General features: G+C 46.2%; 1 protein-coding gene across 1 annotated transcript in view; it reads left to right on the plus strand.

The window, feature by feature from the left end:
* The window catches only part of LOC110530867 (uncharacterized), a 17,267-nt gene extending 3,273 nt beyond the window's left edge, over positions 1-13,994 (plus strand). The window contains exon 3 of the mRNA XM_021614155.3: positions 11,739-13,994. Coding sequence (XP_021469830.3) covers positions 11,739-12,724 — 986 coding nt within the window. The 3' untranslated portion in view covers positions 12,725-13,994. The remainder of the gene's footprint in view (positions 1-11,738) is intronic.
* Positions 13,995-15,740: the final 1,746 nt, after the last annotated feature.

Here is a 15,740-nt window from a genome sequence, read left to right on the forward strand (position 1 = left end):
AAATGCTCACCCAGAAGCGGTGCCCCTAGTGGCCGGGGACTTTAATGCAGGGAAACTTAAATCAGTTTTACCACATTTTACCAGCATGTCACATGTGCAACCAGAGAGAAAAAAAAATCATAGACCACCTTTACTCCACATACAGACATGCATACAAAGCTCTCCCTCACCCTTCATTTGGCAAATCTGATCATAATTCTGTCCTCCTGATTCCTGCTTACAAGCAAAAATGACAAACAAAACCTTTAAACAGGTCAACATTCACAAAGCCGCTGGGCCAGACGGATTACCAGAGCGTGTACTCAAGGCATGGACCAACTGTCAAGTGTCTTCACTGACATTTTTTGTTGTATTTTTCACCCCTTTTTTTACCCTTTTTTCATGGTATCCAATTGGTAGTTACAGTCTTGTCTCATCGCTGCAACTCCCGTACGGACTCGGGAGAGGCGAAGGTCGAGAGCCATGCATCCTCCGAAACACAACCCAACCAACCCTCACTGCTTCTTGACACAATGCCCATCCAACCCGGAAGCCAGCCGCACAAATGTATCGGGGGAAACACCATACACCTAGCGACCGTGTCACTGACATTTTCAACCGGGTCTGTAATAACTACATGTTTCAAGCAGACCACCGTACCGACCACCTGTGCCCAAGGAAGTGAAGGTAACCTGCCTAAATGATTACCGCCCGTGGCACTCACGTCGGTAGCCATGAAGTGCTTTGAAAGGCTGGTCATGGCTCACATCAACAGCATCCTCCCGGTCACCCTAGAGCAACTCCAATTTGCATACCGCCCCAACAGATCCACCGATGATGCAATCTCAATCGCACTCCACACTGCCCTTTCACACCTGGACAAAAGGAACGCCTATGTGAGAATGCTGTTCATTGACTACAGCTCAGCGTTCAACACCATAGTGCCCTCAAAGCCCTCAAAGCTCATCACTAAGCTAAGGACTCTAGGACTAAACACCTCCCTCTGCAACTGGATCCTGGACCTCCTAATGGGCTGCCCCCAGGTGGTGAGAGTAGGCAACAATTCGTCTGCCACACTGATCCTCAACACAGGGGCCCCTCAGGGGTACGTGCTCAGTCCCCTCCTGTACTCCCTGTTCACCCACGACTGCGTGGCCAAGCACGACTCAAACACCATCATTAAGTTTGCTGACGACACAACAGTGGTAGGCCTAATCACCGACAATGACGAGACAGCCTATAGGGAGGAGGTCAGAGACCTGGCAGTGTGGTGTCCACATCACCAACAAACTATCATGGTCCAAGCACACGAAGACAGTCGTGAAGAGGGTACGACAAAGCCTATTCCCCCTCAGGAAACTAAAAAGATTTGGCATGGGTCCCCAAATCCTCAAAAGGTTCTACAGATGCACCATTGAGAGCATCCTGACCAGTTGCATCACCGCCTGTTATGGCAACTGCTCGGCATCTGACCGCAAGGCGCTACAGAGGGTAGTGCGTTATGGCCCAATACATCACTGGGGCCAAGCTTCTTGCTATCCAGGACCTATATACTTGGCCGTGTCAGAGGAAAGCCCATAAAATTGTCAGAGACTCCAGTCACCCAAGTTATAAACTGTTTTCTCTGGTACCGCACGGCAATCGACACCGTAGCGCCAAGTCTAGGACCAAAAGGCTCCTTAACAGCTTCTACCCCCAAGCCATAAGACTGCAGAGCAACTAATCAAATGGCCACCGGACTATTTACATTGACACCCCCCCCCCTCCCTTTTGTACACTGCTGCTACTCGCTGTTTATTATCCATGCATAGTCACTTCACCCCTACCTACATGTACAAATTACCTCTAACCTGTACCCCCGGCACTGACTTGGTACCTGTGCCCGCTGTATATAGCCTCCACATTGACTCTATTCCGGAACCCCCTGTATATAGCCTCCACATTGACTCTGTACCAGTACCCCCTGTATATAGCCTCCACATTGACTCTGTACCGTAATACCCTGTATATAGCCTCCACATTGACTCTGTATCGTAATACCCTGTATATAGCCTCATTATTGTTATTCTTATTGTGTTTTTATAATTTTTTAATTTAATTATTTTGGTAAATATTTTTTTAACCCTTCTTGAACTGCACTGTTGGTTAAGGGCTTGTAAGTAAGCATTTCACTGTAAAGTGTACACTCATTGTATTCGGCGCATGTGACAAATAAAGTTTTGATTTGATATAATAGGGATCTACTAGATTTTATGTACCTAGCAGCACACATAATAGGCCGGATACGGAGACAGAGAAGATGCTACAGGTTCATAATGGTGGATGTAGGGGCATAATGGTGGATGTAGGGGCATAATGGTGGATGTAGGGGCATAATGGTGGATGTCAGGTTCATAATGGTGGATGTCAGGTTCATAATGGTGGATGTCAGGTTCATAATGGTGGATGTCAGGTTCATAATGGTGGATGTAGGGGCATAATGGTGGATGTCAGGTTCATAATGGTGGATGTAGGGGCCTAAGGCTGAGAGAGCAATGGTGGAGTGATTCAAGAGTTCTTTCGGGTCCAAACTGCTGCAGAAGACCCTTGATTTACCACCGCCAGCTGTCCTGCCAGTACCACAATTCCTTGTGTTTTCCTGGGAGATGCAGCTTTCCCTCCACATGAGAACCTCATGCGCCCGGATCCAGGTATGTTTAATCTAATTTCCCTTGCATACATGTATTCACCTCTATGAGAAATGCCATTTTATTAAGGCTTTTGGAATATGGTTTCTAGAAAATTGTATGATGTTTTTAAAAAAATGTTTAAAAAAAATACATTTTAATTATTATTATTTATTTATCTCAGTCATGTATGTATCTGCCATATATCCTCTCATTCACAGGTGTCTCAATAAACCTGGGCGTACCTTGAACCATCACCACTCTCATTCTCACAGGCAGAGAATGCATTATGGCTTCGATGAGGATTCTTGGTCGTCCAATCAAGTGTAGCTCTGAAAAGGCTAAGGACGTGTGACCCTCCACAACTACCTGTCTTCCTTAGATGAAGCTCATCAGCCAAACAGAAATTACCAAAAATATGTGGACACCTGCTGGTCCAACATCTCATTCCAAAATCATGGGCATTAATATGGAGTTGTTCCCCCCCCTTTGCTGCTATAACAGCCTCCACTCTTCTGGCTTTCCACTAGATGTTGGAACATTGCTGCTATAACAGCCTCCACTCTTCTGGGAAGGCTTTCCACTAGATGTTGGAACATTGCTGCTATAACAGCCTCCACTCTTCTGGGAAGGCTTTCCACTAGATGTAGGAACATTGCTGCTATAACAGCCTCCACTCTCCTGGGAAGGCTTTCCACTAGATGTAGGAACATTGCTGCTATAACAGCCTCCACTCTCCTGGGAAGGCTTTCCACTAGATGTTGGAACATTGCTGCTATAACAGCCTCCACTCTTCTGGGAAGGCTTTCCACTAGATGTTGGAACATTGCTGCTATAACAGCCTCCACTCTCCTGGGAAGGCTTTCCACTAGATGTTGGAACATTGCTGCTATAACAGCCTCCACTCTTCTGGGAAGGCTTTCCACTAGATGTTGGAACATTGCTGCTAAAACAGCCTCCACTCTTCTGGGAAGGCTTTCCACTAGATGTTGGAACATTGCTGCTATAACAGCCTCCACTCTCCTGGGAAGGCTTTCCACTAGATGTTGGAACATTGCTGCTATAACAGCCTCCACTCTTCTGGGAAGGCTTTCCACTAGATGTTGGAACATTGCTGCTATAACAGCCTCCACTCTTCTGGGAAGGCTTTCCACTAGATGTTGGAACATTGCTGCTATAACAGCCTCCACTCTTCTGGGAAGGCTTTCCACTAGATGTTGGAACATTGCTGCTATAACAGCCTCCACTCTTCTGGGAAGGCTTTCCACTAGATGTTGGAACATTGCTGCTAAAACAGCCTCCACTCTTCTGGGAAGGCTTTCCACTAGATGTTGGAACATTGCTGCTATAACAGCCTCCACTCTTCTGGGAAGGCTTTCCACTAGATGTTGGAACATTGCTGCTATAACAGCCTCCACTCTTCTGGGAAGGCTTTCCACTAGATGTTGGAACATTGCTGCTATAACAGCCTCCACTCTTCTGGGAAGGCTTTCCACTAGATGTTGGAACATTGCTGCAGGGACTTCCATTCAGCCACAAGCATTAGTGAGGTCGGGCACTGATGTTGGGCGATTAGGCCTGACTTGCAGTCAGCATTCCAATTCATCACATTTGCTGACAACCAGCCAGGGTTAGAAGAGGACAACTCAACCCAAGGCCAGCCAATCAGAACAGGCCTTTGTTTTGCCTGCTCACACACCCCCCCTGATGGACGCACTGTGAACGAAAAGTACTTTGTATTAAAATGTAGAGTTTTAATCTTGTTAATAAATTGAAACCTGATTTTCTGGGCCGTCTCTGTGTAATTTAGATTGAACTACTCCATTAGTAGAAAGCCTGTCAGGCTCTACGGTCTCAGAATGTCCATTCAAACACCTTCTATTGAGATGAAATGCCAACAGAACACACTTTTTCAGCCCACTAAAAAACCTTTATTCGGGAAAGTACTAAAGTGTCTGCTGAGAATAGACATGTAAACAAGTGTTTTTATGGGAAAAAAATGTGTCAAGAGTGGAGTTACAAATATTAGGTTTGGCGAGAGTTCATCCATGAAATCAGCTGTAGGACCCAGTGGAATGGAGGAGGAGAGGGGGGACATTAGGGGTGTCTGGAGAACAGTGTACATAGAGGAGAGGGGGGACATTAGGAGTGTCTGGAGAACAGTGTACATAGAGGAGAGGGGGGACATTAGGAGTGTCTGGGGAACAGTGTACATAGAGGAGAGGGGGGACATTAGGAGTGTCTGGAGAACAGTGTACATAGAGGAGAGGGGGGACATTAGGAGTGTCTGGGGAACAGTGTACAAGGAGGAGAGGGGAGACATTAGGAGTGTCTGGAGAACAGTGTACATGTTGAGGAGGAGAGGGGGGACATTAGGAGTGTCTGGGGAACAGTGTACATTGAGGAGAGGGGAGACATTAGGAGTGTCTGGAGAACAGTGTACATGTTGAGGAGGAGAGGGGGGACATTAGGAGTGTCTGGGGAACAGTGTACATAGAGGAGAGGGGGGACATTAGGAGTGTCTGGAGAACAGTGTACATGGAGAAGAGGAGAGGGAGGACAATAGGAGTGTCTGGAGAACAGTGTACATGGTAGGAGAAGACTGGGGACATGAGTGTCTGGTGAACGGTGTACATGGAGAAGAGGAGAGGGGGGACATTAGGAGTGTCTGGAGAACAGTGTACATAGAGGAGAGGGGGGACATTAGGAGTGTCTGGGGAACAGTGTACATTGAGGAGAGGTGGGACATTAGGAGTGTCTGGAGAACAGTGTACATGGAGAAGACGAGAGGGGGACATTAGGAGTGTCTGGAGAACAGTGTACATGTTGAGGAGGAGAGGGGGGACATTAGGAGTGTCTGGGGAACAGTGTACATAGAGGAGAGGGGGGACATTAGGAGTGTCTGGGGAACAGTGTACATAGAGGAGAGGGGGGACATTAGGAGTGTCTGGGGAACAGTGTACATAGAGGAGAGGGGGGGCATTAGGAGTGTCTGGGGAACAATGTGCATAGAGGAGAGGGGGGACATTAGGAGTGTCTGGAGAACAGTGTACATGGAGAAGAGGAGAGGGAGGACAATAGGAGTGTCTGGAGAACAGTGTACATGGTAGGAGAAGACTGGGGACATGAGTGTCTGGTGAACGGTGTACATGGAGAAGAGGAGAGGGGGGACATTAGGAGTGTCTGGAGAACAGTGTACATAGAGGAGAGGGGGGACATTAGGAGTGTCTGGGGAACAGTGTACATAGAGGAGAGGGGGGACATTAGGAGTGTCTGGAGAACAGTGTACATGGAGAAGAGGAGAGGGGGGACATTAGGAGTGTCTGGAGAACAGTGTACATAGAGGAGAGGGGGGACATTAGGAGTGTCTGGGGAACAGTGTACATAGAGGAGAGGGGGGACATTAGGAGTGTCTGGAGAACAGTGTACATGGAGAAGAGGAGAGGGGGGACATTAGGAGTGTCTGGGGAACAGTGTACATAGAGGAGAGGGGGGACATTAGGAGTGTCTGGAGAACAGTGTACATGGAGAAGAGGAGAGGGGGGACATTAGGAGTGTCTGGAGAACAGTGTACATGGAGAGGAGGAGAGGGGGGACATTAGGAGTGTCTGGAGAACAGTGTACATGGTAGGAGAAGACTGGGGACATGAGTGTCTGGGGAACGGTGTACATGGAGAGGAGGGGGGACATTAGGAGTGTCTGACCAGCTCTAGGAAGAGTCTTGGTGGTTCCAAACTTCTTCCATTTAAGGATGATGAAGGCCACTGTGTTCTTCGGGACCTTCAATGCTGCAGACATTTTTTCGTACCCTTCCCCAGATCTGTGCCTCGACACAATCCTGTCTCGGTGCTCTACGGACAATTAATTTGACCTCATGACTTCTGCTCTGACATGCACTGTCAACTGTGGGACTTTATATTGACATGTCTGCTTTTTCAAATCATGTCCAATCAATTGAATTTACCAAAGATAACTGAACTAAATGACTATCGCCCCGCCCCGTAGCACTCATTTCTGTCATCATGAAGTGCTTGAGAGACTAGTCAAGGATCATATCACCTCCACCCTACCTGACACCCTAGACCCACTTCAATTTGTTTACCACCCTAATAGGTCCACAGAAGATGCAATCGCCATCACTCTGCACACTGCCCTAACCCATCTGGACAAGAGGAATACCTATGTAAGAATGCTGTTCATTGACTACAGCTCAGCATTTAACACCATAGTACCCTCCAAGCTCATCATTAAGCTGGAGGCCCTGGGTCTCAACCCCACCCTGTGCAACTGGGTCCTGGACTTCCTGACGGGCCGCCCCGAGGTGGTGAGCTCCACCCCGCTGATCCTCAACACTGGGGCCCCACAAGGGTGCGTGCTCAGCCCCCTCCTGTACCCCTCCCCCTCTTGTACTCCCAGGCCTGAGGGCACACACTTTCTAGTAGGCTTAAATTTAAAATTTGGCAAATAAGAGTGGCAATATCGTCCGCTATCATCCTCAGTAATTAAACTGTTAAACAGCCATCACTAACACAGAGAGGCTGCTGCCCACATACCGACTCGAAATCATTGGCCACTTTAATATATGGATGACCAGTCACTTTAATAATGAATAAATCTGTTGCATCTTGCCTATGCTGCTCAGTCATCGCTCATCCAAATATTTATATGTACTTATTCTTATTCCATCTCAGGATGCACCTGAGCTCAATTTCAAGTCTCAGCAAAGGGTCTGAATACCTTTGTAAATAAGGCCTCTGTTTTTTATTTTGAATGAATAAATAAAATGTTTTCGCTTTGTCATCATGGGGTATTGTATGTAGATTGAGATGTTTATTTAAATGAATCCATTTTAGAATAAGGCTGTAACGTAATAAAATGTGGAAAAAGTTAAAGGGTCCGAATGCTTTCCGGAATGCTCCGTAAATCACAAAGGCTTCATTAATCATAAAGGCCATGTTAACTGTTATTAAATCATAGAACATGGAAGATCTCCTGTCTTTACCTTATTTTCAGCCTTTATTCCAGAACCTCATTCCTTCCCCATTCATTTCCCCTGGAAACGAACCAGGGTAACTTATTTCCTGGTTTCAGGGCTGCAAGCTCTAAAGATGACAATCTTTGTTTATGGGGGGGGGGAGAATTAATTCAATTAAAATGGTTGTTCTTAATTTGAATTATATTTCAATGATTCTACCGATTTGCATTCCATCAATGTTTAAGCAGTGTAAGGCTATTGTTAAAGAGCGTATGGGAGGGAAACGACCTGCATCAGCATGCAGAAAACATGCCCCTAAAGAAAAGGACTTCCAGATGTGGCCCTCTCCAACGTGACCTCTCCAACGTGACCTCTCCGTGACCTCTCCGTGACCTCTCCAATGTGACCTCTCCAGCGTGACCTCTCCAACGTGACCTCTCCAACGTGACCTCTCCGTGACCTCTCCAACGTGACCTCTCCAACGTGACCTCTCCAACGTGACCTCTCCAACGTGACCTCTCCAACGTGACCTCTCCAGCGTGACCTCTCCAACGTGACCTCTCCAACGTGACCTCTCCAACGTGGCTTCTCCAGCGTGACCTCTCCAACGTGACCTCTCCAACGTGGCCTCTCCAACGTGACCTCTCCAACGTGACCTCTCCAACGTGATCTCTCCAACGTGACCTCTCCAACGTGACCTCTCCAACGTGACCTCTCCAACGTGACCTCTCCAGCGTGACCTCTCCAACGTGACCTCTCCAACGTGACCTCTCCGTGACCTCTCCAGCGTGACCTCTCCAACGTGACCTCTCCAGCGTGACCTCTCCAACGTGACCTCTCCAACGTGATCTCTCCAACGTGACCTCTCCAACGTGACCTCTCCAACGGGACCTCTCCAACGTGACCTCTCCAACGTGACCTCTCCAACGTGACCTCTCCAGCGTGACCTCTCCAACGTGACCTCTCCGTGACCTCTCCAGCGTGACCTCTCCAACGTGACCTCTCCAGCGTGACCTCTCCAACGTGACCTCTCCAACGTGATCTCTCCAACGTGACCTCTCCAACGTGACCTCTCCAACGGGACCTCTCCAACGTGACCTCTCCAACGTGACCTCTCCAACGGGACCTCTCCAACGTGACCTCTCCAACGTGATCTCTCCAACGTGACCTCTCCAACGTGACCTCTCCAACGTGACCTCTCCAGCGTGACCTCTCCAGCGTGACCTCTCCAACGTGACCTCTCCGTGACCTCTCCAGCGTGACCTCTCCAACGTGACCTCTCCAGCGTGACCTCTCCAACGTGACCTCTCCGACGTGATCTCTCCAACGTGACCTCTCCAACGTGACCTCTCCAACGGGACCTCTCCAACGTGACCTCTCCAGCGTGACCTCTCCAACGGGACCTCTCCAACGTGACCTCTCCAACGTGATCTCTCCAACGTGACCTCTCCAACGTGACCTCTCCAACGTGACCTCTCCAGCGATCCAGAACAGCTAAACACTAGAGGAAGTTGAGGAGAGATGGTTTGAATTTGAACGGGGTTTAGCAGCTCCTTTTGGACCGCTACATATTCTGTCCCAAAAAGAGCCAATGATATTCAGAGCATTAATCCATTTCGCGGCCATTCCTGAGCGGCCTGGTTGTCAGTACATACAACGATCAAAGAGTCTCCACACTGACAAAGATATGCTTTTGTATGGTACTGTGTGAGGAAGCAGTCTATGATGTGGGGGAAATGGGTAAAAGAAGGGTTCCTACTCTGGGAGACCTGAACAAGAATAAGGTATTTTTTATATAAAGTGTGCGATAGTGATATATGCTAATTAAAATATTTGTCTACACTAGGTGGTGCCATCATGTCAAAAAGGCAACAATGTTGTAGAAGATGTATTTTCCAAGCTCTGTACAATCAGCCTTTGTATGTTAATCATGTGAACCTGTAGCAGAGGGACAATGTGACGTAAGAAGCAGAGGATGATAAACCGGATATATCGACAACGTCCAGAGATTTTACTGATATCGATCTGAAGTCTGTTAATTACAGGACAAATAACGTTCAAAAATAGTAGGATTTTAAAGGGTGAAATAAAAAGAAAGTAACTGGTGCTTATTCATTTTATAAACATATCGTTCAATTGATCATTATTGTGATAAATCAGTCAATTTATTGTGGTTTTGGTCAGAATCACACAGGTCAAATAAGAGGATATGATTGTATATTATCTCAGATATTAAAAGTTTTTCAGAGATTTTATGTCCCTCCTGTAAAGTTCCATAGGATGATGTGAAGGAACCCTCCTAGATGCATTGTGGGAAAGCCCGATTGTGCACCCCCTATGGGACAAAGCCTTATAGTGCATGGGAGATGGCCTTGGATCCCAGGTACCTACTTATAGGTCACCAAAGCTGTCTGTTGAGTGATATCTGAAATAAGAGAGATTAACCAGACAGAATGTAAAATATTATGTTGAGGTATTTTGTTAAGGCTAGTCCTAAAACATTGGAAAAGCTCTGAGTCGTTTGTTTTTTATTTAACCTTTCTTTAACTAGGCAAGTCAGTTAAGGACAAATTCTTATTTTACAATGAAGGCCTCCCCGTGTGGACAGAATGGATTAATACTTTGATAAAAACAACATTGTATGAAATCATGTTGGCAAAGAGGCCGGAGAAAACCCCTCCAGACTCCAAGATGAGATGAACAATTCCTGTGTTTCCTTTAGGGCACATAACAGAATATCGTGAACTCGCAGATCATTTATCAGGAAAACATCTCCATGGTTTTGCAGTGTCTGTTTTTGGATTTGTGTTTTGTATTAGTGTTTTCTTGTTTAATACAGTACCAGTCAAACGTTTGGACACACCGACTCATTCAAGAGTTTTTCTTTATTTTTTAAACTATTTTCTACATTGTAGAAAAATAGTGAAGACATCAAAACTATGAAATAACACATGGAATCATGTAGTAACCAAAAAAGTGTCAAACAAATTAAAATGTTATTTTTGAGATTCTTCAAAGTAGCCACCCTTTGCTTTGACGACAGCTTTGCACACTCTTGGCATTCTCTCAACCAGCTTCACCTGGAATGCTTTTCCAACAGTCTTGAAGGAGTTCCCACATATGCTGAGCACTTGTTGGCTGCTTTTACTTCACTCTGCGGTCCAACTCATCCCAAACCATCTCATTTGGGTTTAGGTCGGGTTTGTGAAAGCCAGGTCATCTGATGCAGCACTCCATCACTCTCCTTCTTTCTAAAATAACCCTTACACAGCCTGGAGGTGTGTTGGGTCATTGTCTTGTTGAAAAACAAATGATAGTCCCCCTAAGCACAAACCAGATGAGATGGCGTATTGCTGCAGAATGCTGTTGTAGTCATGCTGGTTAAGTGTGCCTTGAATTATAAATTAAACCAGACAGTGTCACCAGCAAAGCACCATCACACCTCCTCCTCCATGCTTCACAGTGGAAACCACACATGCAGAGATCATCCGTTAACCTACTCTGAGTCTCGCAGAGACACTGCGGTTGGAACCAATAATCTCAAATTTGGACTCATCAGACCAAAGGACAGATTTCCACTGGTCTAACGTCCTTTGCTCGTGTTTCTTGGCTCAAGTAAGTCTCATCTTCCTATCGGTGTCCTTTAGTAGTGGTTTCTTTGCAGCAATTCAACCATGAAGGCCTGATTCACGCAGTCTTCTCTGAACAGTTGATGTTGAGATGTGTCTGTTACTTGAACTCTGAAGAATTTATTTGGGCTGCAATTTCTGAGGCTGGTAACTCTAATGAATTTATCCTCTGCAGCAGAGGTGACTCTGGGTCTTCCTTTCCTGTGGCGGTCCTCATGAGAGCCAGTTTCATCACAGCGCTTGATGGTTTTTGCGACTGCACTTGAAGAAACTTTCAAAGCTGTCATCAAGGCAAAGGGTGGCTACTTTGAAGAATCTCAAATATAACATATATTTTGATTTGTTTAACACTTTTTTTGGTTACTACATGATTCCATATGTGTTGTTTCACGGTTTTGATGTCTTCACTTTTGACTGGTACTGTATGTTGGTTATTGTTTTGTGTTTAAAGAGGAATTGAAGTAATGCTGTTCCCCTCCTGTCCTGCAGGTGGCTGTATAGACCAGGCTATAGATCCTTCAGAATCACTCCAGAAGAATCAGCGGAGTCACACCACTGAAACCAACTACCCTTGCTTAGCCTGTGGGAAGTATTTCTACAACTCATCAACCCTGCGGAGACACATGCGTACTCACACAGGTGAGAGGCCGTATCACTGCTCTGAGTGTGGGCGGAGCTTCAGTCACTCTGGCAACCTGAGGAGTCATCAGGTGATCCACACAGGAGAGAGACCGTACCACTGTCTGGTCTGTGGCAAGAGCTTCAGTCAGCCAGGAGGCCTGGCCAAGCACCAGAGCACACACACAGGAGAGAAGCCATTCCACTGCACTTTCACAGAGTGCGGCAAGAGTTTCTCCAAGTTAGAACACCTACAGATACACCACAGGACTCACACAGGAGAGAAGCCTTACCCCTGCTCTGCCTCTGACTGTGGAAGGAGATTCTCCAACTCAGGCCAGCTGATCCAACACATGCGTACTCATACAGGAGAGAGGCCGTACCACTGCTCAGAGTGTCTGAAGACCTTCTCCCACCCAGGAGCTCTAAAGGACCACCAGAGGATTCACTCAGGAGAGAGACCCTACGTCTGTGCTGTCTCGGCCTGCGGTAAGACGTTTATAAACTCTGGGGCTCTGAAAAAGCACAGCCAGACCCACACAGGGGAAAAACCTCACTGCTGCTCTGACTGTGGGAGAGGCTTCTCCCAGCTGGCTCACCTCCAGGCTCATCAGAGGACTCACACAGGGGAAAGACCCTATCATTGCTCCCTCTGTTGGAAGAGCTTTATCCAACAAGGGCATCTGGACAGGCATAGACGCATCCACCTAGCAGCGGACACACCTGGAGATCAGTTATCCCCTTGCATCAGTCCAGATCAGCACATCAGACCGATAGATGATTCACCTGAGGTCTTTGATGAAGAGACTCTACCAGAACAACATGTACATCCTGAATTAATGAGTGACCTTGAATGACTGGTTTGATTGCATAATTCCAGACTGTGTCAATTTTTACACTGTTTTTGCTTGTATCTCACTGCTGCATAAAACCATTGGTGTTATTATTCTGTCAAATATCCTGCAATACATTACGTGGATGGATGGATTGGATGATTGAATGGATGGATTGGATGGATGGATGGATGGATGGATGGATGGATTGGAATGGATAGATGGAAGAATGGATACTTCAGCTAAACACAACATTTACACACTTTAGTGTTTTCCCTCTCAGTGAATGTTGAACGTTTCATCACAGTCTAGTTGATAACAGCACGACTGGATGTGTTGAACATGTACATGCTCTCATGAAACATGAGTCAAATCAGTTGTTCTACTCTCAACCTTTGTTTAAAACATGGATTTAAAATGAGATAATATAATACATTGAGTTAAATAGTATTTCAATTACTATTATGAGTGAAATACAAAACAAACTGCCTCAGCTGATCAGAGGGAAAGATGTGATGCAAGAGGCCTCTAATAAGGATGTGATGCAAGAGGCTTCTAATAATGATGTGATGCAAGAGGCTTCTAATAATGATGTGATGCAAGAGGCTTCTAATAAGGATGTGATGCAAGAGGCCTCTAATAAGGATGTGATGCAAGAGGCTTCTAATAATGATGTGATGCAAGAGGCTTCTAATAAGGATGTGATGCAAGAGGCTTCTAATAATGATGTGATGCAAGAGGCTTCTAATAAGGATGTGATGCAAGAGGCTTCTAATAAGGATGTGATGCAAGAGGCTTCTAATAAGGATGTGATGCAAGAGGCTTCTAATAAGGATGTGATGCAAGAGGCTTCTAATAATGATGTGATGCAAGAGGCTTCTAATAAGGATGTGATGCAAGAGGCTTCTAATGATGATATGATGCAAGAGGCTTCTAATAAGGATGTGATGCAAGAGGCTTCTAATAAGGATGTGATGCAAGAGGCTTCTAATATGGATGTGATGCAAGAGGCTTCTAATAATGATGTGATGCAAGAGGCTTCTAATAATGATGTGATGCAAGAGGCTTCTAATAATTATGTGATGCAAGAGGCTTCTAATAAGGATGTGATGCAAGAGGCTTCTAATAAGGATGTGATGCAAGAGGCTTCTAATATGGATGTGATGCAAGAGGCTTCTAATAATGATGTGATGCAAGAGGCTTCTAATAATGATGTACAGTAAAATGATGTAAAAATACTTTTTTGACATTTTTACAAGTGTATTAAAAATTACAAATGGAAATATTACATCAACATAAGTTTTCAGCCCCTTTACTCAGTACTTTTTAAGCACCTTTGGCAGTGGTTACAGGCTTGAGTTTTAGGTATGACTCTACAAGCTTGGCACACCTGTATTTGGGGAGTTTCTCCCATTCTTCTCTGCAGATTGATGTGTGGCAATCAAACAGGCAAAACATCAGTATAGAGACAAAGTGCAGTCACAATTCAACAGCTCAGACACAAGACATTTATGGCAGGTTCTACAGACAATCACAGACTACAAAAGGAAAACCAGCCACGTCACGGACACCGACATTTTGCTTCTGGACAAACTAAACACCTTCTTTGCCCACTTTAAGTATAACACAGTGCCACTGACCCGGCCAGTACGAAGGACTGTGGGCTCTCCTTCTCTATGGCCGACATAAGACATTTAAAAATGTTAACCCTTGCAAGGCCGCCGGCCCAGACGGCATCCCTAGCCTCATGTGCAGACCAGCTGGCTGGTGTGTTTACGGACATATTCAATCTCTCTCTATCCCAGTCTGCTGTTCCCACATGCTTCAAGATGGCCACCATTGTTCTTGTACCCAAGAATGCAAAGGTAACTGAGCTAAATGACTACCGCCCCCATCCCATCTGCATAAGAGGAATACCTATGTAAGAATACTGTTCATTGACTACAGCTCAGCATTTAACACTATAGTACCCTCCAAGCTTATCCTTAAGCTTGAGGCCCTGGGTCTGAACCCTGCCCTGTGCAACTGGGTCCTGGACTTCCTGACGGGCTGCCCCCAGGTGGTGAAGGTAGGAAACAACATCTCCACCCCGCTGATCCTCAACACTGGTGACCCACAAGGGTGCGTTTTCAGCCCTCTCCTGTACTCTCTGTTCACCCACGACTGTGTGGCCAAGCACGCCTCCAACTCAATCATCAAGTTTACAGACGACAGTAGTAGGCTTGATAAGCAACAATGATGAGACAGCCTACAGGGAGCATACAGGGAGGAGGTGAGGGCCCTCGGAGTATGGTGCCAGGAAAATAACCTCTCCCTCAACGTCAACAAAACAAAGGAGCTGATCGTGGACTTCAGGAAACAGCAGAGGGAGCACCCCCTATCCACATCGATGGGACAGCAGTGGAGAAAGTGGAAAGTTTTAAGTTCGTCGGCGTACATATCACTGACAATCAATTGTCCACCCACACAGACATTGTGGTGAAGAAAGTGCAACACCTCAGGAGGCTGAAGAAATTTGGCTTGTCACCTAAAACCCTCACAAACTTTTACAGATGCAGAATTGAGAGCCTCCTGTCGGGCTGTATCCCCGCCTGGTACGGCAATTGCACCGCCCACAACCTCAGGGGTCTGTACAATGCCTCAACGGGGGCAAACTACCTGCCCTCCAGGACACCTACAGCACCGATGTCCCAGGAAGGCCAAAAAGATCATCAAGGACAACAACCACCCGAGCCACTGCCTGTTCACCCTGCTATCATCCAGAAGGCGAGGTCAGTACAGGTGCATCAAAGCTGGGATCAAGAGACAGAAGCTGTTTTTCAGTCTCAAGGCCATCAGACTGTTAAATCGTCACTTTAATAATGTTTACATACTGCTTAACTTATGTAAATTCTGGGCTTCCAGAATTGATACCTGAGGGACACCGTAGTGAATAGGTCCCACAAAGATATGAGCTGAACCAGTCGAGGGCAACGCCAGAGATTCCCACCCACCTCTTCATCCTTTCAACAAAGATGTTATGATCAATAGTTTTAAACTG

This window comes from Oncorhynchus mykiss, chromosome 8, assembly GCF_057628025.1.
Source record: "Oncorhynchus mykiss isolate SJ-2025 chromosome 8, ASM5762802v1, whole genome shotgun sequence".
Classification (NCBI taxonomy): domain Eukaryota; kingdom Metazoa; phylum Chordata; class Actinopteri; order Salmoniformes; family Salmonidae; genus Oncorhynchus; species Oncorhynchus mykiss.